Here is a 23,746-nt window from a genome sequence, read left to right as displayed (position 1 = left end):
GTCAGTAAAGAGAGGAATATCAGTACAGATGCGTCGGGTTTGGACATTTTAGACAGGAGCAAGACAACATCTCTCCATAGCCACAAAGTTCTGAACTTTAGTAACAACTTCCAACCAACAGCAGCAGCACTTTACAGTTTGTGGTGTGCCTGTAAAATGTTGCTGAAACAGAGGGAATTTGACAGCTGCTGTAGTGAGAGCACAGTGTGTTGCAGTGAACAAAGGATAAGAAATGGACCTGAACTTTACAGCAGACACCAATCAAACAATGTGTTCACTGGCCTCGACACTGACCCGGTAGATCTGCTCTGCGCATCCCTACAAATATGTCTAAATATGTTTTAATTTATCTTTTTCTATATTTATCACTAAAGCGCTCCTCACCTCGCCGGGCCGGATTTTGATGTAGAAGTTGTTCCTCTTGTAGGAGATCTTGAGGATTTTGGGCCATGCGAACCTGTTGATCCGCAACCTGTCTCTGTAGATGAGGAGGCCACTTGCACAAACTCCCAACATGATCTCCACGCCCTCAGAGTCCTGGGAACATCACACACATAGACATCATAAATGACAAAAAACATAGTAGTTATAGTAAATCCCTTCATGTGTCACTTTGGTGGAGTAACACAGAGTCCCTAACAATCTCAAACTAGAAGCCACTAAGCACTTCCTCCTCTGCAAAACATAAAACTCCTATTCCTTAAAGTTTATGGGAGGTATTCAGGAGCCAGTGCACAGCAGGGAAAAGTAGACGTTAACAGAGTCAGGTGTGTGGTAATAACGGGGTAAAAAGCAGGCAGGTGGAGAGTGGAATCAGGCATACTCTAATCTTGTGTGCGCAGGCTGTGTTGACGCTGAACAATGACGCAGAATGGGGCATAAAGTGAGTGAGAGTGGCAAAAGCGACAGTGAAGTGTCGGGAAATGGTGGATGAAGCACGAGACGATGCTCTTCACTGCACAAAGCACGAGATGAGCAGGTGAAAACCAAAGATGATGACGTTTTGAGAGGGAAGCGCTGGTCCAAAGCCGGAACAGCCAATCTTAAATAACTTAGACAACTTGTATGTAACCATGCACAACTACAAACCGCACACACGCGCGCGCACGCACACACACACAAACAAACACATGTAAGCACATGTGATGTAGCCTCTTACCTCTCCCTCAGCTGGAGCCAAGCATTCATAGAGTCTCCCTACCAACTTTGCATTTAATGAGAGAGGAGAGAAGACAAAAGAGGGATGCTGGTCTGATATGTACAGATTTTTTTTTTTCCTTGTGTATCAAGACTATGACTCACAGAACCAACACTGAGCATTGATGTCTGCTCAGTTTGATCAAGGCCGCTTCCTCATCTCTGTCATCTCCTCTATTCTGATCTAAATCTGCAAAAGCAATATCCTCCCCATCACTCACATCTAGACCCATTTTGACTTTCAAAGCGCTTTTGATAACTGGATTCATATCAAGACTGATGACTGTAATTTTCATTTTACGATGACAGCCGTCCTGCTGTCGTACTCCAGCTCTTTCTTTGCTGCCTGTGCTCTAATGATGTGTTTGATCCCATCTGGCCAGGTGGATTAGAAAGAGAAAAAAAAAAAAAGAAAGAAAGAAAGAAAAATACATCATTCAAGTCGAGCTGGGCTCCAGACCCCCTCCCCATCCTTTCTCATCATCCCTCCACCCCTTCAGCCCCAAGTCCACGGAGGCAGCGGTGATATAATGTCAATCAGCGGTGCAGCACAGGCATGTTAAACTGAGGCGTTTCTGTGGCAGCCATGATGTTTCTGAAGCAGCAGTGTTGTGGTGGCAAGCGTCACTATTGACTGCATGATTGGCATGGTGTTAGGTTTAGATTGCAAACATTATATTTGACCCCTAACCCTTTATCACTTCTTAGTGCTTCTTGGAAACACCCACCATTACTGGAGACATGAGCAAAATGATTCATTTATAGAAACGACTTAAAAAGGGAACAGTTCAGACATGATGTTTCTATGCGGTTAATACAAAGTTACACACAGCAGCTGGTTAGCTTAGCTTAGCTTAGCATAAAGGCTGGAGACAGACATTCTAGTTTGTGAAAGGAGCTAAAAACTGTTTGAGTTTTAAAAGACGATATGAACAAAAAAAGTTAACAGAAAATTGACATCTGCAGCTATCTGTCTCCAATTTTTTTTTATTTTGTTTGACTTGCGAGAGACAATAAATTTGTAAACTCAATACGAGGAGGTTTGTAGTGACTTGTTACCTTGGCGTGGTGGAGGTCCACACCATACATGGACAGCTTCTTGGCGTTTTCCAGGAAGTGCATCTCTGCTTCAGCCGGTGTCATCCCCCTGATACGACAGGGACAGGACAGATCAGACATAAGAAGGGTCAATAAGTACAAGTAAAGCAAAGACAGATTCGATGCTTTCAGACCAATGTGAATATGCAAGACTTCAGAGATCTAAAACAGAGATTTATTGCATCAAAGCTTTTTGGAAAACGGCTGTTTTTATGGATGCTTTTAACTGAGGAGCCACAGAGTAGCATAAGTGCATCCATTTTTAGCATAGCTGGCCTTCAGAGAGAGAGAGACCCTTATCCTGGCAATGTCATTGCGTCACTCCACCCACTGGGTGAAACAGGATCGCATTAAATTACACACAAATCACTGTAATACAGAGTGAAGGGTGGGGCTCAGACAAAAGCACAGACAGCTAGATCCATTAATAGACAACACAAACTCAATGGATGTTAACATCACACAGGTAACCTGACTGACTCAAGTTAGGATGGAAACCTATTTTGCCAATCAGCTTCATATTATGAAAAACAGGGTCTTATGTGATCTCAACATTTTCTTCCAAAGTAGATTAGTAGCTTTAGCTTGTTCACTCATGATTGTTAACTCTTTAATGTTTATGAGAAATACAGTAATTGAAATCAGATTTTCCGAGGCTTTAAAAGAAGGGCTGTATTTTTAACATAGAAACTATAACTACACAGATAAAACTTCACATTTTAAAAACTGCAACACTTGACTGAGAAAATCGTCCAAGTGTGTATAAAAAGTTGAGCACTATATTTCAATCTCAGTATAAAAAGAGACTAACTTGTAGGTCTTGTGGAGTTCCATGACCTTCTCCTCTAGCTCTTTGGTCTGGTTGGGTGCGAAGCGCAGTTCGCTGATGTAGTCGCTGCCCAGTTCCTCGGGGTCGTAGTCTCCCAGTTCAGACTGCACTGTGTAGGAGCCCAGCACTGTGTGGGTGGCAAAGGAGCAAGGCAGACGACCCGACACCACATCATCTCTGAGCTGCAGGCAAAGGTAGTACCTGTGAGAGGGAGAGGAGACACAATACAAAAAACAGTTAAAATTATTTTGTCTGGATTTTTTTCTAATGTGTTTCGAATGCGAAAGCCTCGTTAATATCATTTTAATCTACATAATCAACCATTTTCCCTTTTAAAACTGCATTTCGAGGCATCCGATCTATAACAAGGACTCACCTCGTGATATCCTCGGTCAGCTGGGAGGGGTCTGGGGGATAAAACTTCACGTTGAATGCGAAGTTCCAGGGACCAGCTGTGACGCAGAAAGAACACTGAATTATTAAAAGCAGCATTTTTCAGTTGAATACACCTCATTCCTCTTCAAAAATCAGGACAAAAATACTTGACTGGCTTCATTAAGATGTGGGACTTACTCCTAATCTGCTTCTTCAGCTCCTTGGAAGGGTCCAGCCAATTCTGCATCAGACAACCACAGATGAAAAGAATGAATCGTCACGCATTTGTAACAACCACACTTCCTAAAGTAGGACATCTTTACTGTCCGAGGACAGAAAATCCAATAAATTAATCATTCTCATTGTGAAGAGGCTCGACATGTTCAGCAGAATCATCTTGTAAAGAGGCTCTTACATAAGGATTTATGGAGAGTTTCAGTGTTACTCATTTCAATGCCAGTTTGAATGACAATTAAGATGATTATTTGCAGATTATAGTGTAGATTTTTTTTATTTATTTTTTTGATTACCTTCTGGTTCTCTACATCTCTGTGTGTGATTCCGAAGTAGTCTTTCTCCAGTAGGTTGAGGTGATCACACACTTTATCAAAGAGCACTTGTCCCTTGGCTCGTTTCTGTGAGAGGAAAAAAAACAAAACAAAACATGAACTCGATGCAGTCAAGAGTGATTTGAAAAGTGAAAGTGTAATTTAAAAAGGATTATAACACCAAAGATTTAATCAGGATGTTATCTTGCATGAGAAAAGTGTGTTGTGTGTACTGCTTTTTTGCTTGTTTATTTTATTTCAAGATCTTAAAATCTTAAAACCTTCAAATATTTGCACAAAAAAATGTTCAGAGTAGTATAATTTGTGTATCCAAACTATATTCAACAATTTAAAAAAAAACATTTACATAATAAAAAGGAAAATTACACAAGAAATTTGGAGTTTAGAAATATCAGGCTGTTGAATTTGCTGATGCAAAACATTCCCATTTATCTTGAGACAATGAAATGAAAATGAACTCCGAACTCATTTTCTCCAGAGCAGCAATGTACCATTTTTTAATTACAATAACAGCATGATGACACAGCACATCACACTGCCGCATGACAGAGCCTTTCCTGCACGGGCTAACCCTCGAGATATTGGAGCTGCATTCGACCAACTGGGGACACTCTGAATCAATTCCCTCTAAAGCTTTATAGATACGCCTTCAAATACCGGAGCTCAAGGTGAACATCAACTATGTGAAGGCTTAACACGGATCGATTGCACTTCCTTGAGTGCCGGATGTCATCGTCTGGAGCTCCGTCATCCCCACCGCCCCACCCCCACTCATTTGGCCAGCTCACAGGGGATATTTCAAGGCCCGAGTTGCCACAACACAGATGCCTCCCGCCTCAGCAGAGCCAAAGCCAGCTCCTCGTATCTGGATATACGCTGAAAAGCCCCTGCCACATTATAGCAGCAGGAGTCATAACACGCCTGTGCATCTGTCAGATTCACATGCAGGCAGGAGTATCGCCCACACGCTCCATGACGTGAAGGGCCCACATGGATATAAACGCACACATATCGCAGGTGTGTAACAGAAGTAGTAGCAATACAGTTTTCCACAGATATGGTACATTTGTACGAGCATCCACACACATAAATGAAGCGTACACACATCCTGTTTATTAGATACGTTTAGTGTACGTGCGTGATTTCAACAGCTATAAAGCTGCTAGTGGCAGAGAGTTAATCCCATCAGAAGATCTCAGAGGGAATTAGCAGAATCATGTCAGACTATTGCTGCCTTGCTGCGAACAGTGTCTTCTCAATGCAACACTCAACCCTGGCTTTACTGACGGAGCCTGCACACACATACAAGACAGATTGTGATCTGCAAGCCTCTGTTCAGGGCTTAGTCACATATCTGTCTAACAGATATAGCTATGGTAACCAGAGCAAATATGTTAGGACTGCAACAGATGCAGCTGACTGATCTGGCGTGTACTTTGCTCTCCCTGGGGTTGTTAAGGAGAAACTTGGAAGTAAAACAGAGATTAGAGTTTCATAATGATTTTACAAAAGGAACCCGGAGCTTGCATCACCAAACCATGTTTTAAAAGTTGGTCTACAACTAACTATTGATTACTTTAATTTTTGATTAACCTGCAGACTATTTTCTCAATTCATTATTTGGTCTATAAAATTTTTAATAGAAAAAATAGAAAATGAGAGTCCTTTTCAAGTTCATCACATGTCATGTATTGTCCAAGCAACAATCCAAAACCCAAAGAAATTCAGTTTACAATCATATAAAACAGAGAAAAAGCAGCAAATTCTCTCATTGGAGGAACTGCAAACAGAGGATATTTGGCATTTTTGCTGGAAAAAATGACTTCAATGATAAACAGATTATCCCAACTGTAAAAGACAACATTTACCATGCACTGTCAAGTAGTTTAGAAGTAGGATTTTCAAAAGTGTGGCTCCCCCCCTCTCCACTGAGACATAACACCCTCTGAAGTGAGGTAAAGGAGGTTCAGCGGCTCTGTGCCACTGACAATGATAGGAAACGATTAGTGCAGACATTTTTCCCCAGAGGAGAAAATTGCGTTGAGCTGGAAAACTACAAGGTCAGGAGGATAAAAATGTCAAATCTTGACATTCTGGACCAGTTTCAAATGGGATTGTGGGGTGGGGGGGGATGAGGACTCTCTGGCAATTATCTGAGGATCCTTTGACCTCAATTGTATCACTGTGTCAAACACCATAAGCTGACCTACTGTAGCTTATGTCTGCTGCGTTTCACCCTCACTGTTAGGACACTTTCACACTGATTTTTTTAGTTCTTTTGTTTCAAGCAAGCAGTATTTGTACCTTACCGGTTGCTATGACAACTCCTCTGGGAAGCAGGCAACTAACCAGCCATTATTTGTTGTCTCTTGCTTTCCATTGTGATGGATGTGTTTTAATGAAATGAAAACCTTTCATAACTATTGCATAATATAGCTGGAGACAGTGTTACTGTGATTAGGGTTATTATCCAACTATCAGCATCAACCAGATATGAATTGTGCCTCATGCATCGTGTCACTGCATCAATTAGCTTGATTTTGCATTATTTCTCTTTAAAAAAAGCGCCTATAGTAACTATTTTGATGATCAAATAATCATTAAGTCACAGGTTCCAGATTCACGAATGTGAATAAATTCAGGTTTTCTTTGGCTTCTGTGAGAAAAAACTGAATATCTTTGAGTTTTGGGCTGTTGTTGCTCAGATGGCTTGTTGGACATGTGACGGTTGTTGGACATGTAATAGACCAAATGATTCACTGAGAAAATAATTGATAGATGAATCAATAATGAAAATAATTGTTAGTGGCAGCCCTGAATAACAAAAGACAAACAGCTAGAAACAGCAACTGTAGCTACACATATGGCTTTTTATTGACTCTCGTGGACATTTTAGTGTTGCTGGACAGATAACTCAGTCATTCCAGTTTCTCTGCCAGTACCTTTGGCTCACACTCTAATCCCAGGTTAGCGTAAGTATTCCTCATCTAATGTGTGTAGGTGTCGGGACACAGTGAACCGGGGTGAGACCCGGGTCGCCCTGGCAGGGGGGCGGAGACTGGAGATTACAGGATAGTGAACAGATGGCACATGGTGATTCAATACCTCAACTATTAGACACAAATACACACTGTAGATGGCGATGTTTACATTTCTTCAATGTGTTTTTGTACGAGTCACACATTACCAGAGATTAGTCAGACTCATTATATAAAGGATAAACCCCAGGAGAGGTATAATCTTACTTCCAAGTGGGATTTGATAGATTAAATAATAATTAGAAAGGTTATGGATACAGTAAAAGCTCAACTGTATTGTATATAATGTAATCTAGTTTACACTGCATATCCCTGGGATGATTAATTAACTTACTTTCTGAGAAATATGTGCTCTCAGAAACTGAAATGATTACAGGCAATCAAAAGGCCAAGTATTGATTTTCTGTTCATACCATGTTACTGCATATTCACAGAGATGACTGAAGAATCCAACTCCAAGATGGAAAATAAGTATTCTTGAGTTTTCATCTGATCGTATATAATAACACAGGCCAGAGAGAACACTGAATTCATATTTAGTTGCCGTTTGGTGTTATCCCACATCAAGGGATACCAACTCAGTCTCTGAAAACTAGCAACCCCTGGTGTTGTAAGGGTTATCTCATCTTTTTTTCCCTTCTTATGCAAAACAAAACAAAAATAAATAAACACAAAACACCTGTCTGAAAAAATGGAATTTAAACTACATTAATTTTTTACCAGGATGTTTCGAAAGACACTAAATTGCATTATGAGAAATGTTTGAATCCAGTATCTTTGGAGCTTGACCCACATCGGGGACTAAAATCCATGGATGTTTTCGCTTTTGCTGCATTTATTTTGACAGACAAAATCTGTATCTTGCAACTTTAAGTCAATACAGAACTAAACTGTGGTGAAGTGTCCCTTTGAAATACCTGTCAGTTAATTTTGGAGTGACAAAGCTTTGATTTGATATTCAGACGACGGATGATGCTTTTAAATTAAAGGAACATTCTCATTATATTGTTTAAACCTTTATCTTCCTCTGTGTTAATTCTTTCAGAGCATGAGCACGTCTCGCAGAGCAAGAACTGAAAGCAAAAACACACAGTCAGTCTCAGAGGTCCAGACTGACCCTGACCCCCCCCCCATTTCCAGATCACTGTCCTTAAGAATCCTTCTTTGGCCACAGCGGGACATCGAGTAATCATGCCAATGCACAGAGTCAATGACACTGATTCCCTCCAACAAATGCTCTCATTTCATGGTCAGAACCCTTCACCTCACCACCGCCACCACCCAAACACTCGGCTAATCCCCCTATCCAAACCCCTGGTGTGGAGGAATCTGCTCAAAGGAGATTTGCGGGTCTGGTTCTTTCCTTCAGCCCGCACACATTTTGGGAAAAGTACAAAGTTGAAAGTCTCATAACTTTCAGAGAAGGCTCAACTTTGTTTTATTGGAAAGGAAATATGCAAGGGTGAAAAGTCAGATAGGTTCACTGGTCAGATTTATTCCTGAATTTATAATGTTCTAAGAAAGAAAGACTGTTTAAAGAAAGAAAGCAGCGATTATGCTGTGGAGCACCAACACTCACAATTACAACAAAAAGACTGATCATGGGCTCTGCTTTGATTAGTGGGGTTATTTGTGAACACTGGAAACATAAGAGCTGTGGATAATCACAATAATCGTTCAAGTCAAGAGTTGCTTTGGGAAAGAAATAACCTTAAACAGCAATTTGACACAATACAAATGTAAAATGTGGAATGAAATCCATCAAAACCTTCCAAGACTTATGATACGGATTGTCAGAGCTTTATCCTGGCTGCCATTCTGTAGTAATGCAACTAAGTCTAGGTCAATTAAATTTACTTTCGCTACGTTGTCCAGCCCAGAAAATAATGAATCCATTCAACACCTCACCCTGCTCTCTCATTCTAACCCATTATGATTAACAACCAGCTCATGCTCTAGTTCTCCTGACTAAAACACCCCACCTCCATATTTAATTTTTCCACATGATGATTAAAAGCCACGCTGCTGGAATGGTGGGGTTGCAAGCTTCACAAGCTTTACAACACAAAGACACATGTTTTTCACTGATGGTTGGCTCTCCTTTCCTCTCGGGGTTTATGTCTGTGTTAGCGCGTGAGCTTTGAAGTAAGAACTAAACATTTAGGAAGCGTTATTTGAATTACTTCTTTCTCTCAAGACTACATAGAGAAGAAGCTTTGGAGGAAAAAAACAAATCCCCCAAAGCAATTTGACACAATGCAAATGTAAATGCACAGTGAAATCCATGAAATCCCTACTTCTAAAAAAGGCTTGCCAGAATAGGACATTTTTATTCCATTTTATTATAGCAGGCCACGTCTCACAAGACTAATATACAGAGAAATCCAGACACAAACTCTCAAGGTTTTCAGCTCCTTATAAGAAAGTGTTTTTGTGGGACACATTTTTGTATTTAAATATCAACACAGAAATCGAAGTTACTGTCCTCTGTGGATCATAATTTTAATGTTTTGGAACACAGGCTTGAATGAAGCCACATGTTGCATTATTTGTTTATTGAAATGAAGATAACTTTTCCATGAACCCTGCTGCTATTTTTTTAAGCAAAGAAAAATGCTTATGATTTTTCTCTGCATGCACACAGCCTTGTTAAATAAAACAGCCAATATCAGACTTCAGATTAAGAAAGATACGGCGCAACAGAACCAAGAAAGTGAAAACTGAAGTGAGGTGCACTACTTTCAAACTCTAAAATTGCTTTTACTTGACATTGAAAACCTAACCCAGGGACAGGGACTGCAAATGACACGCTATAGAAATTACATCTGTTGCACTTCTCCTTCCCATGTAACAATGTTCATCTGTTCCGTCTCTGTTAAATACAAACAAGTAAAATCTACAAATAAAAAAGGAATATTTGGTGCCATAAAGAAAAGACAAACCCTGAAAACGCCTTCACTTATAATCGGTGGATCAACTTAAGAAAACTTGTTCTACATAAAACTGGTTAAAAAAAAATCAGACATTTCAGTCTTGATTCAATTACAGCCATTACAAACTGATATACTGCAAACATCATTAGTGCTGCTGCATTGCTGCAAGGCAATTCAAAAGGCCAGGTGATGCAGCAGGCAGTTTCATTTCAGCTATCAGGTCATAATAAAACAACACTAATTAACCTTTAACAAAAAAAGCAAAACAATCACAACACTTTGTTTTCTTCTTAATGCTTTTGGCTCTGAACTGTTACCATGTGGGTTTCATCTCCTTCATATTAATGTGCTATAAAACCACAAGGTAAAATGACTGAGTAGTAAAAAAAAAGTTGGAACCTGTCGTTATGTGAAAATGGGTGGTGTGTTAAAACGCTACATGAAATCTCACCTCCACATTGAGTGTGTAGTCGGAGCCGTCCGGCAGGGTGACTTTACACTGCATGATCTTCACCTTCTTCACTCCTCTCAAAGGAGACCTGGACAGACGACTGGTGGATGACCTGTGGGAGACTTGGTCCTCTTCCTGCTGCTCCTGAGAGGAAGAACACAAGTGTCACATCACAGCAATAATTCATTTCTATGTGCGGTATTAACTGATCAGTGAGACGTCTCTGCGTTTATTTTACTGGATGAAATAAGGCATGATCAAGAATTTAATAATTTTATTCTGAACGTGTTCACAGACTAGAAATGAAAAATGCCTTTAGCGCACACATTTCCTTACCTAACTGCCCCAGACTGCCCTAAATTAATGTAGCTGTCTTTGACAAAACCACCAGTTCTGTCACATGTCTGAAACCTAAAAATAAAGACTGGGACCTGAGTGAATGTAATCAAGTCCCACTGAGAAGACCTAGAGGTGTACCGCCATTTTGTCTTAAACAGAGAAAATCCAATTTTCCACTTGGCTGAAAACAAAGCCTTCCTGACTGACTTTATGCAGAAAAAGAAGCCTCTGGCTCCGAGACATTTTGCCTTCTCATTCAGTTACAAAGTGGGTTTAATGCCCCTTTTCATTTCTAGATTGAATATTTCTTATCTTGTTCTTCAGGCTATACCCATCACATTGTCCCTACAGCATCTACTGTAGCTCACATGGACCAGTTCTCCCTGTGGACCCAATCAGATGTAACCATACAAGGTAATTATGATCACAGCATAATTTAAAATACCAGAGGATGTATTTCAAACATTTACAAATCAATTTATGGTTTTTATGATTTCATTTAGAATGATAGAGACGAGCAGCACAGACGTATGAAACTTCATGTGCTCCCTCACAGCAGACTGACAGCGTTATGTCAGAGTGTTGTGATTCCTCTCAGCCATGTTTCTGCTAATTCACAAAGCTCCGACAATGGCAGAGCATCATCCATCACTCTCACTGTGACATGACGACGGCTGTGCAGTCATGATAAATGAACTGTAATAACTTTGACCCCCTGACCAATTTACACCATCATCTAGTTACATTTTCTATTTGTCCAATAATAGTGACATTCCCATCAGCCACAGATGTACTTTGTATTTAGTGCTAATTACCAATGTTAGCATGCTAACATGCTCAACTAAGGAACTAAGGTGATGAACATAATACCTGTGCGACATCCATATTTTAGCATACTGACATTAGCATTTAGCTCAAGGTTCTGCTGTGTGTAGTACAGTGAAGCCTCACAGAGCCGCTAGCATAGTCTTGGTTTTTTATGAACACTACATAACAAATGGAGAAACTTGAGCTCTTTGGCTGCTCTTCTACAGTCAAGCATATGAGCAATATAGACCAATGATATGAGTAATTTCATGTTGCAAAGTTGACATATATCTTGATAAAGAAAATTTTTTTGAAGCTAAATTGAAAAGATAGATACATTTCTGGAGACAGGAACGTCTGTGTTTTTGGCTCCTGCAGTGAAAAATGTCCTTAAATCTAAAACTGTCATAAGGAAGTGGTGGTCTGATGAAGCCAGAACTATTAATCAGATAGTCACCTTTATGTATACAAATGATGGCAAAACCTTGGACATTCGCAAATTTCTATCAGCTCAAGTATATTCATCATCATCATCAGGCCCGGCCCTGGTCAAGTGTAGCTTTAACATTAAAACATTAGGAGGTTTGGATTTTTGGCAACATCGCCCCGTCCGGGACCATAATGAATCTATCCCATCACCTCACCCTGCCTCTTCTGCACTCTCATTACAGCCCATTATGATTCACATCTAACCTCATGCTCTATTTCTTCTCTTCATCAAACGGCACATTTCAACACTTAATTTTTCCACATCATGATATAAGCCTCACTTCTGGGTCAGCGGAGTTGTGAGTCTGAGCGTGCTCAAACTGCAACATGAGGCAGATCGGCCGAAGGTGAAACATCTCAGAACTAACTCTGCTTTTCTCATCACTTCCACATCTAGATGTTGTGACTTTTGACCTTTTGACCTCTTAATATTGGTTTCTTGCAAAATTACAGACATTTACAAGTTTAGAGTTAATCCAGTGTTGCAGTCAGATAAAACCATCAGCTACATGCCTGCGATCATGTAAAAACAAAAAATAATAAGACAGGACAGCTCAGAGCTAATCCCTACTACTCAAAATGTTTTCTGCACTCTAAGTTGAACCCATCGAAAGAGAAACTTTGGTTTTTCAACTTTCAAACCTTGTGGAATGAGTAAACACTTCCTACAACTACACAAGGGGTTCTTTAAAGCAACACACCAGGAAGATACTTCAGTCTGGAGTGCTGCGGGTAATACAGTCTTCAATAGAAACTGATTTGTTTAGGTTGAAGTAGAGCCCTGAGCTCCATCAGAAACAAATTTGTGAATGCCTAGGCTGCCCATACCGAATCTGTATGCATGTAGAGCACGGCAAAATCTTTTCCTTTCAAGTAGGTAAATTAGGGAAGAGGCAAGAATCTCCCTGAGACTGCAGCAGCATTGGAAATTCAATCTACAAAATCGACTAGCTAGGGAGCCCAGGAGGTTGTTTGGGCCAAAATCTGCAGACAAGCACTTAGTGTTCAGATAAGATCAGAGGCTACCTGGGCTGGCTGAGTCTATATAACATGGACAAGCCACAGGCTACACTTATTTATTATGAAGAGGAAAACACAGGTTTGGAAAAAAAAAAAAACACCCAACTGGGTTTTCCACTGTTCAACACCAGAATATAAAAATATCTATTTAATCCACAAAGCAGCTGGTGGATCATGTTTTTTTGTACATGTAATTTAAACAGCAAATAATCATGTGCCAAAATGATGGGAATTTGAAGATCAACTATCTTACAAGAAAAACAAGACATTTGCAACCTTGTTTTCCAAACACGGTGAGTCAATTTGGAAATGACAGATGCTCTAAAAAAAACAAGTATTCCCACAACAATCAAACTTAACTGACATTTTCTTATTTCTGTTTATTTTACTGCCCTAATCCAGAGATCTCAGACCTTCAACCACTAAAAGCCATCAGGTTTTTCCTTTCAACCAACCTCAGTAGCTCGGTTTACTCTTCTTTCCCACAGCTGTGTGAAGTCGTGCTAATCAGTGTAATCAGCTGACGTAACGCCGGCAATGAAAACATCCACACTTTGTCTCAATCTGTGTTTTTCACCCCATTTCCAAAATAAAAGCACAGAGCACTGATAAGGAATAGTCTATTTGTCAACAGATGCATTTGTTGCGGGGTCATGACCGCCACTGAAGACACTGAGGCCATGTGGTCAGACCCCCCCCCCCCCCAATGTTAATTTCCATTTTTCACACAATGATACAATTCATTCAGCAGAGGGATGAATGGTGTGTATTGTTTTTGTTTTTATGTTTTTTCCCCCCAGTGTTTACACCCTGAAAATTCATCCTCAAATCAAAAATACTAAAGAGTAAAATTTTGGAAGGCATGTTAAACAGTGTAATATGGTGGATGATATATAATTAAATTCCACATGTCCATGACAACTGTCTGGATATATCCGTACGCCCAGCTCAGACCGAAATGAAGGGGTGGATGCGGTGATGAAGATGCTGACCTGTTCTTTCCGGGCCGGGGTGCTGTGTCCTGCGGCGGCGGGAAGCAGCTCCGGCTGGCTCTGAGGCAAAGTTGGTTCGGCTGCTGCCTGGCTGGGCTGGGATGCTGCTTTAGCTTTCCCCTTCTCCGACTCTTTGTTCTCCTGCGGCTGCTGGGCCTCCGAGTCTGCGCCTGATTCAGTTGTCATGGTAAATCACACTGGAGTGGAGGAAGAGGAGAAATAAATGAGTCAGCTGACTTGCTATGAATTGATCTACGGTTGCCTCTCAGCCCTGTGTACCCATGAGCTCCACTCTGATGCAAATGCAGAGGTGTGGATGTTGTTTGACAGCAGAATAAAAAGAGAAATTAACGTAAATGGCTTAGGTGCACTCTGGTCCTTTTTTCAATAATCTCGGTGGTGTCAGCAGCTGATAATGTAAAGTGCTTAGACTGCTGGCGCTCTGACGCCCACTAATTCTAAGACATATGTTATTTCACATGTACTCGGGGGCTGGATTAAACTGGTTTAAAACAACTTCATCCAGAGCTGCAACTGTGGATCGTTTTCAGTGCTGGTTAATCTGTTGATTACATTCTTGAGTTCTGGTCTCAACCTCTGGTTAAAGCATCTACATATCAAGAAGAATTCAGTCATACTATTAAAAAAAAAAAAAAGATATTCTACAGAAACTATAAGCTGATTAGTTAATTTATTAGACTAATTAAATGATGAAGAGGAATTGAACTGACAACATTTAATTAGTAATTTTCAGTAATTTTTCAAATGACAATGCAAAACAGCTGTACATGATGGGTCCTCCAATGAGAAGAACTTTTTCTATCTTGGAACAATAAAAACTGAATCCTACTTACTTACTTTAAATTTTATACACTTAACAATTTAGGGCTGGAATTACTGATTATTTTTGCTCTCGATTAATCTGCCGGTTATTTTTCAATTAGCTGATTATTGATTTAGTCTATAAAATATTAGAAAATAGTGAAAAATGCCTATTGCTGTTTCCTGAAGATTCAGGATGACGTCGTCGAGTGTCTTGCTTTGTTTGACCAACAGTCCAAAATCTTATTTTTTCAGTTTACAAAGAAAAAAAATAGAAAAGCAGTAAATCCACACACTGGAGAAGCAGAGAACATTTCTGCAAACATCAATCAATTAAAGAGGAGAAATGAATGTAAATAATCAGAATGGCATGTTGCTCAGTGGTTTCCCCAGTTACCCCGGGGAGTATTTACACACAAGCATCCAAAGTATCTGCACAGCACCAGTGTGCGTCTTTGATAGCATGACCTTCTCCCCTCTGTGAATAGCAGCATACCAACAGATGCGGTCCCAGGAGCCTAAAACTGGGTAATGAGAGGAAACATCTAATGGCCAGCTCTGCCAAACAAAGATGACAGATAGGACGGATCACACTGGGGGCCCCGTATGAACTGTACCACAGGCTCTGACATTGGGATGTAGGGTTTGGGGAGCGTTTTGTGCGGGACAGCGCACTTGGCCTATGCAGAGAGTCTGTGGTGTGTAGTACGGATGCCTGTCATTCTGCTGCTGGCTTGCCTCTCCCTGAGCCCTATTTATAGGGCTGTGTTTACTCCGGGCTGGGATGATTCAGGGGAGGATCTGTGACTCGCAGCCGTGGCTGGGGACAGCAGCCTCTGGATCAACAAAGCCAACACTGTGGGCTGAGGTGATCCCCAAACTTCTAACATGTTGACGCACAGCTGAAACGAGCACGATGGAGAGCTGATGGCTCTAGCAAGCAAACGCACAGCTAAACAACTAGATAACACCAGGTATCGATTATCTGTGAATGCCACAAGATTTTTGGAGTGGGGGTCAAAATTGTCTATAATCTGTAATAAGAAAACTGTTTCAGTCAGAAAGCTTAAATTGACAGAGGCCTTTCCAAGAACTGGCCCACATGCCTAACTCCTTGTGTCCTGCTGTGCGCAACACAGGCAGGCACATATCTGGATTATTAACAGCTGGAGCCCATGTCCACATCATGCCTCCATGTTGGTTTTTTCATCTTGCACCCTGTGACAGACGCATTACTTGAACAGAGCTGAACGTTTTGCTGTCTCTGATAGGTGCAATTACTACTGTGTACACTTGGCAAACTAAAATAAAAATTCTTGACTCAACATCATTAAGTATTACAACTTATTGTACTGCAGAATGATACAGTTCATAAGAAGGAAATTGCTCTTTGAATGCCAAAGGCTAATTCATCTTTGCTAATGAGGAGAGGGTTTGAATCCACATGGAATTACTTAAAGAAGAATTACAATATAAAGTCAAATCAAGCTTTGCCAAGTAACAGAAAACACGCCAGAACAAAAGACTCAGTTTTAAAATGGATCAGAATGATGTTGACTCAAAACAGCAGAAAGTCTGGACTTAGAGATGAGTTAAAACAGTTGTGGGTCTTTTAAGTTTTTCCAGCATTCACTGTCTCACTGTCAAAGACATCAGGAGCTTCGGTTCGAAGCATCAAGGGTCACTGACCGTGACATGCTGATCGAACATTCGACTTCAGTAACTTTAGGTGCTATAAAGGCTGTAAAGATTGCCAAGTCTAGATTACAGGCCTGAGTAACAGCAATGTGAATGAAGTGACGTAGTCACAAGATCCAAACTCCAACCGCGGCTTGTAAAAGAACACGTTTTTCAAGTCTACAAAAAAAGAAAAACCCACTGAGCCGAATTCAACCAGAATTCGGTAAAAACCTCTCTGCTGTGCGCCATGAGTGGCAAAGTGGAGGAGTGGTTCAATAATCAGCTGACAGTAGATGGCTGCACAGCTAACCTTTGCTTCTCTTAACCCCCCGCCCTGTATGAAACAGGAACTATGGTAGGAGGGGAAGAAAGGAAGATCTTAGCACCATAGAAATGGAGGAAGAATACGTTCAGTCACTGGTGACAGGCACTCTTCACAGGGCCACACAACAGCCCACACAGTAGCCTTGTGTGTGACCCTCACCATGCACTGGCACATACATTATGCATTCAGAAAGCTGTATTCACAACTCATTTAATGCCCCGGATCACTCCTTGCATACAGGGGCGGGCTGATGATTGCACCAATATAGCCTTATCATATTGAGCATAAGATTCCACTGAAGACAAAGGCAAAGTCTTTTTTAATCTAATCATCAGTGATACTTTCAAATAAATAAATGTGCCTTGTTGCTCCATTGCTGATAAATCTTGCGTAACAGAGATTGAATCTCTCGGTTCATGACGGCTTTTACATTTGGCTTACTTAAATGGCTGGTGTTTGGAAAGTTTTTACCAGGAAAATAGGAACAGGAAGGTTCGACAGCATTTCATCAAATCCAAAACATGTCGAGTCTTCTAAGTGAATCTTATTATAATAAGGTATACATTTCAACAATTGCAAATAGCTAAAGGCTAAAAAAAAACCTACACAGAGGCAGAGAGGGTAGAAACACCATAATTTTAAGTGGCAGTCTAATTAATGTCCAACACAAAAATGACAAGCTGCTGTCTTCATGTTTTCCCATTTCTCTTAGTTTAAAAAAAAAAAAAAAGAGTGAGGAGAGGTTTTAATAAGAGATTCATCAGCGTCTGAGCTTAATGAACGTGGGTGTTTTCTTGACCAGGAACCAGATCTAACATGGAACCTTCAATCAAAACTCATCCCTAATGAAGTTATGCATATGCTCCTTGCATCAGTGAATGAGGAATGAATAAAAGAGGAACTCAGCCGCTATGACTGAAGAGACAGATGAAAAGAAAGCTGAGAGAAGAAAAGAAACTCAAACCTCATCTCAGAGAATGTGAAACAACACTACAACAACGAACACTTGGTGTCAGAGAAGTCATCAGAGACAGCTCTCGCATTACTGCCTGGAAATCAGCTTGTAAGTCCACAGTCACCTGATGGGAAGCACATGTTTCTCTGATATTTGTGGATATTCTCAGTAATGTGGCGTCTAAGGAGAGACGAGCAGAATCCATCCATCTACTGGTCTCCCTCCAGAAACAAACCTACTAATTCAATCAGGGGACAATCACATTCAGACATAATGCAGAGAAAACCCATTCCAGTGGATGTTCACGTTAATGCTAAAAGCTCAGAGGCTTATCAGTATGTAGCTACATTACATAATTGATCACTGACACTAAATGCTGTGGTGCTGCCCCATGGATGCAAATCTCCATTTTAAGGTCCATTTGTGATTGTAATGCATGCTGTTGGAAAGTGGCCTGTGCACATTGAGTCTCACACATACACACACAGGAGGATGAGGGCCTGCCATCTGTGCTGAGTGCTATTAGCCAGAGTACACCACAGCTGGGCCCATCCTCGCCACCCCTGCCCCCACACTCATTACCCCCCTGGGGGCTGATGGAGGTTACACGGAGGGGAATGGTTGGCGTTTTTTGACACATCCAGGCCCATCCCGGGCCGGCCTGCCGCATATGATGCGACCCCTCTACATGGCCGCAGGGCTGACAGCTGTCACACAGAAACCCAGCTACTGTAACAGGATATCATGTAGCTGGTCCGGCCACTCAACTGAGACACCTCTGCTGAGGGCTTACAGATCCCAAAAGTGTTTTTAACTGTCCTGACTTCAACAAACAAAATTATTGATACATTTTGTCATGAATGTGACGTCATTTCTTTAGCAAACAATGTTCTTCATTTTTTTTTTTTTGCAGCTTCACATTTACAGTAGATCTGAGGCGCTCATTCAATACCTTCAACTGCAGTAACTTATAATAGACGCAACATTATATTCAGCTCTGCATGCATAGAGTGCCACCATTAGTGGCAACCACTGGGTAGAAGTTGTACTGTCACAATAACAGAGCCTAGTATTACTTTTGAAAAGTAAGATTTGATGATACTTTTTTGAACAAAAGGCTAAATTTTACAGATCTTAAGGGATTAGTTAATAAGTCCATTTAACAGCAACAGTTATGACAAGAAACAAAAAACAACAAAGACTGGAATGGACAGAGCCAAACGTACTGGCTGTACTCGACAGCAGAATGGATTGCTTGACACTGGTGTGTGTTTACCTGATTGTCAGTCCACCTAAACTGGTGTAACGAGCAACACCCTCATGTTGCTCGTTACACCAGTTGTTTACCTGTCTCTAGTGAGATTCTGGCTTCTTCAGAGAGAAACAGTGACAAAATGTCTGACATTTAATTTTGACATGAGGCATCTACAAAATGTTTCTCAATAACATGTTACATTTCACAGCTTAGGACAGTTAGTCCAACCCTTAACAATTCAAGAATTCAAACAACCCAGGTCTGTTTTCTAACTCTGTGTTCAGCCAGGACATTCTCCAGCTCTGGTAGCGCACAAACTAAACATGGACTGTAACATCGGTGACTCAGCACATCATCTCAAGACAGATGATTTGTGAGTAAACACTCACGCTGACAATTTATTAGGAGCCTAGCTAAAACTAATGCAGTGTAATACTACAGTCCTCTTACTTAATGAAAGTTATAATGTTTTTTGAGAGGTGTTGATTCAACTGATCATTTTGGAGAATGTAGTTTATGGTGTTGTTGAACTGCAAAGTCATTTTACCGACATGTGTTTCTGTTATTTTGTCCACCCTGTTTACATCACGGGATACGATGGGCTAAATAACAGAAATATCTCTCTGTATCAAGCAACACAGTCCAACAGCATCACAAACTACTTCCTCCAAAATGATCACACACAAACTGAACATTATTTACAACCCTAATGAAGGTAGGTTGTAGTAGACTGTTTCAGTTTTAGCTCAGTTTACCTAATAAACTGGCAACCTGGTGTATTAACATATTGTTTTTGTTGTAAGTCATTCATATTATCCACTGCTAAAACAATGGAGCTTCTTAAAAACAGTCTAATAACAGCTGAAACTAAAATGTCTCTGCATATTTAATTTTTGTTTAATTTAGCAGCCATTTCAGATGCTTTTCATTCAGTACTAATATGAATTTTCAAAAATCATTTAGTTGACCCCTTGTAGACCAAAGTGGAATAGACACTTCACAACGCAACAGCAGAATTAGGGGAAGGACTGGTCACATGAAGGTGACTCTGAGCACAGAGCATTTTTGCTGAGGAGGCCATAAATCCTGTCAGCTTGCTGCGTTTACATTCTTAGCATTACTGTCTCTTGCAGAGAGACACTCAGGGATACAACACACAGGCCAGCTAACTTACTGTCACCTCAACTTGACTGCACTTCATTATGCGACACGATCAGTGCGTCTTTGTCGCCGCGCTGTCGCTTAGGGCCAGGGTGGCTTTCCTTGAAACAAACAATCACCAGTGTGGCTGGAAAGGAAAAGCAATTCCTGAAATACATGTTTATGTGGAGTTAGCACTCAATCCAGCTGTACTGTTCCTTTGACAAAGGGAAAATCCCCTATTAATGGAAAGATTAGAACTAAATCTTAGTAGCTTGATGAGAAGCTAATAATGTCTAATACAGCAACTGTGACTGGCCAGTAGGGATTAAGCATTTTATGAGATTAGCTACAGGTAATCAGTAAATCAACTGTAACTCGATTACCAATGATGTCTGCCGGCAAGCATAAATAAGGGTCAAAGCAATTTATATTTCTTACTTAAAGCAAAACATATCTTAATGTGGAGCGGTGATGGCAATGACTTCTGTCACCGAGACTCACTGAACAGCCTGGCAGCAGTGCAGAGATATTCCCTTAAAGTTTTTGAGCGAACCTCGCCCCTGTAACCAATCAGAGAAGGCTAAAGTCAGGGCTGGGTGCTCACAGGCTTCTCCCGCACCGAGGCTTCAACCTAGTATCACCTGCTGGAAGGGGTCACTATGTCTGACTCATAAGCTAGCACGCTCCCTATTACCTCCACTGACTGAGACAGCGAGCACAGCGAGGATGTAGGTGAAGGGCTGGGTGGAGCGGGAGGAGAGGGAGGAGAGGGAGGGATGGATGGGAGGAGCGGCGTGGTTTGCTTTTGAGATTGATTTCCAGAATTTGCAGCTTTAAAATGAACCTTTTGGCTTTTTTCTTCACTGCACTTGTCTTTTGAAGACTGTTTTTGATAGTAATTAAAATATATTACACTATAAAAGATTATGGTGTTGTTCTGTTTGGGCCTATTCAGCCCTACAAAGAGCAGTTACATTTTACAGAATGTCATATTGTATAATGAAAATATAGGGTTAGTCTACTATTTAGAATAAAATCTAATCAAAAACAATGAAAAAAAGCAGTTGCTATTTGCCTTTATACAACCCAATTGTGTCTTTGTGATTTCCTTGATTCCCTTTGAATTTCCTTATTCAAATCAGGGCTATGATTATTTCAATTGTTGATTAATCTGATGATTATCTATCTGGCCTATAATAAGTTTGAAACACTCAAAAATACATGTTATGCATATCCTGAAGCCCGAGGTGATGTCATCAAGGTGTTTGTCTTGTCTGACGAAAACATTCAGTTTACATTTTTATAAAAAGTTGAAAAGCAGCAAATCCTCACATTTGAAGAGCTGGAGAATGATTAAAAAATACAATTTTTGTATTGAGGCCTATGTTACTCTACAAAGAACAGTCACAGTTTGAGTGGATGATATATTGTTTTGTTTCATGGCATTTTTAGCTAAAAAACATGCATCACCCTTGTTGACCTTTTGCAGATAAAAGAGGCTGTTGCTTCTATATTTACCTTTCTATGACCCCATTGTGTCTGCAGTGTTCAACAAAGTTTACGGTGAAATAATCATATTTTGGGCGTTTCCTCATGCATATGAGGGGTCTTTAGGATAGAATATGTCATATTATAAGTTAAGATTTTGGGCCATAAGAATAGATCTTGTAAAACTACCGTATTTCTTCAGATATTAGGTGTCGCTAATACTAAAGATGTCAGCAGTTTCTTTCTTTGTAATGGGATGGAAAGACCACTATCTCTACTGAAGGCAAGTTGACTCAAAGGTGCACTCCCAACCAATAAAATATGAAGCCCTGCAAGCAAGGCCCACGACGTTGCTGCCTCCCAATGCTACTGCAACAACAGCTTACTGTGCATCTTAATTAAATTGTCAAGTCAGACTCCAGCCATTGCATGCCGTGCCTACGAGGATGTGATGATGCTAAAAGGAGATCCAGACCCGTGTCATCCAGCCCCTTAACCACGCCTACCGCACTGCAGATCAAAAACACCAAAGTATATCGCCTTGAGACCCGATAATATAACGATTTTAATCCACGAATTGTCCTCAAACGTTACCGTGTGTGCCAGTGACTCAGCGCTGCCCTTCACTGATGTAGAAACAGCTGGATTAAAGGCTGGAAAAGCATCTCTGTCGTGTCACCCATTTTCCACTTTCTGCCTCGAAACTAGAGCACGTTAGCTTACTGTACCTTGAGCGGTTAGTTTCTTTGAAATATTTTGACCAAGCTTTGACTTTTAGCTGCAAAACAAGGACCGCTGCAGGAAGCCCATTCAGCAAAAACCCCCAACATATCGCTACAGTGTTGCGCACCGAAAGGCTTCAATACAAAACCATAGCGGGATTCAAAAGGTTGACCACGGTTAGCCACGTCCACCCGACTTTCCGCCTGAGTGGCTACAGCAATAGTGTATTTTTTAATGTTAATTATCTGTCATCGGCCGCGGGTGTTGAGGTATGAGGAGGCGTATTTGGCATAAGAGAGGAAATAAAACGGGGAATAGTACAAACCGGGAAGCGAGCATCTCATCTGAGAAAGCGTGAGAGTTCAAAAAGCAGAGAAAAGCAGCAAAAAGAGAGGTTTATTACCAGGTCAACCGTCCTCGTTCAGCTGGTTATGCGAGTTGCATTCGTAGTGGGCTTCTGTTTCCTGACAGCGGTGCTACTCTGCTGCAGTTCCCCTCTCCACCAGCCTATCAAACTCCACTATGCAGCTGAGAGTAGAATTGTGGGATATCAGGACAGCCGGGGCATTATTTTAACAGCACACCCTCCCAAGCTCTTACACGCACACGCACACGCACACGCACACGCACACGCACAGCATGGCAATTAATGACACAAGGTTTGTTGTTTTACTGAAAAAAGCCAGCGCGAATATTGTCTATTTAAGGAAATGTGATTAAATGAAACGGAATCAGCGGTGGAATGTAACAAAGTATATTTACTTCAATTCTGTACTTAAGTTTAAAACTTAAACTTCATGCAAACAGCTGTGCCCAGCCCCCTTAAGCCACTGCTGTAACTGAAGCAAAAACTATTTTAATAACAAATAAAAAACGTTCCCTGGTTCCAACTGCTTTTCTTCAGCTACTGTGTGACAGTTAACTACATATCTTTGGGCAGTTAGTTGTTAGTTGACAAAACTATGCATTTTGATGACATCACAATGGGAATTTTTTCTTTAAAATATTACTACAAAAAGAATTTAAGAATATTTTCAGTGTCGTCGAGAAATCTGAATAAATGGTAATTAAAAATTCAATCTCACGTTCCAAATTTTGATCATCTACACACCAGAATATTTCAGAATGATTTCATGGAAAATTGACAATTTACAGTACAAAAGAAAACAGGACTAATTTTCCAGTTCCCCCAAATCACCCAGTTCACTCATTCTGAGG

At 40.7% G+C, this 23,746-nt stretch overlaps 1 protein-coding gene across 1 annotated transcript in view; it reads right to left on the bottom strand.

Annotated features, from left to right (window-relative positions):
• Positions 1-23,081, bottom strand: part of LOC111655889 (uncharacterized) — a 41,975-nt gene extending 18,894 nt beyond the window's left edge. The window contains exons 1-9 of the mRNA XM_087174280.1: positions 22,932-23,081; positions 14,138-14,334; positions 10,491-10,634; positions 4,030-4,134; positions 3,698-3,740; positions 3,501-3,576; positions 3,107-3,325; positions 2,257-2,344; positions 385-537 (exon numbers count right to left, since the gene is read on the bottom strand). Of these exons, the coding sequence (XP_087030406.1) occupies positions 385-537; positions 2,257-2,344; positions 3,107-3,325; positions 3,501-3,576; positions 3,698-3,740; positions 4,030-4,134; positions 10,491-10,634; positions 14,138-14,323 (1,014 nt within the window). The 5' untranslated portion in view covers positions 14,324-14,334; positions 22,932-23,081. The remainder of the gene's footprint in view (positions 1-384; positions 538-2,256; positions 2,345-3,106; positions 3,326-3,500; positions 3,577-3,697; positions 3,741-4,029; positions 4,135-10,490; positions 10,635-14,137; positions 14,335-22,931) is intronic.
• Between the last annotated feature and the right edge of the window lie 665 nt (positions 23,082-23,746).

This window comes from Seriola lalandi, unplaced genomic scaffold (genome assembly GCF_002814215.2).
Source record: "Seriola lalandi dorsalis isolate HSWRI2012SDOR001 ecotype SW California unplaced genomic scaffold, Sedor1 jcf7180002054334, whole genome shotgun sequence".
Taxonomy (NCBI): Eukaryota; Metazoa; Chordata; class Actinopteri; order Carangiformes; family Carangidae; genus Seriola; species Seriola lalandi.
This window is presented reverse-complemented; position numbering and strand designations above follow the sequence as displayed.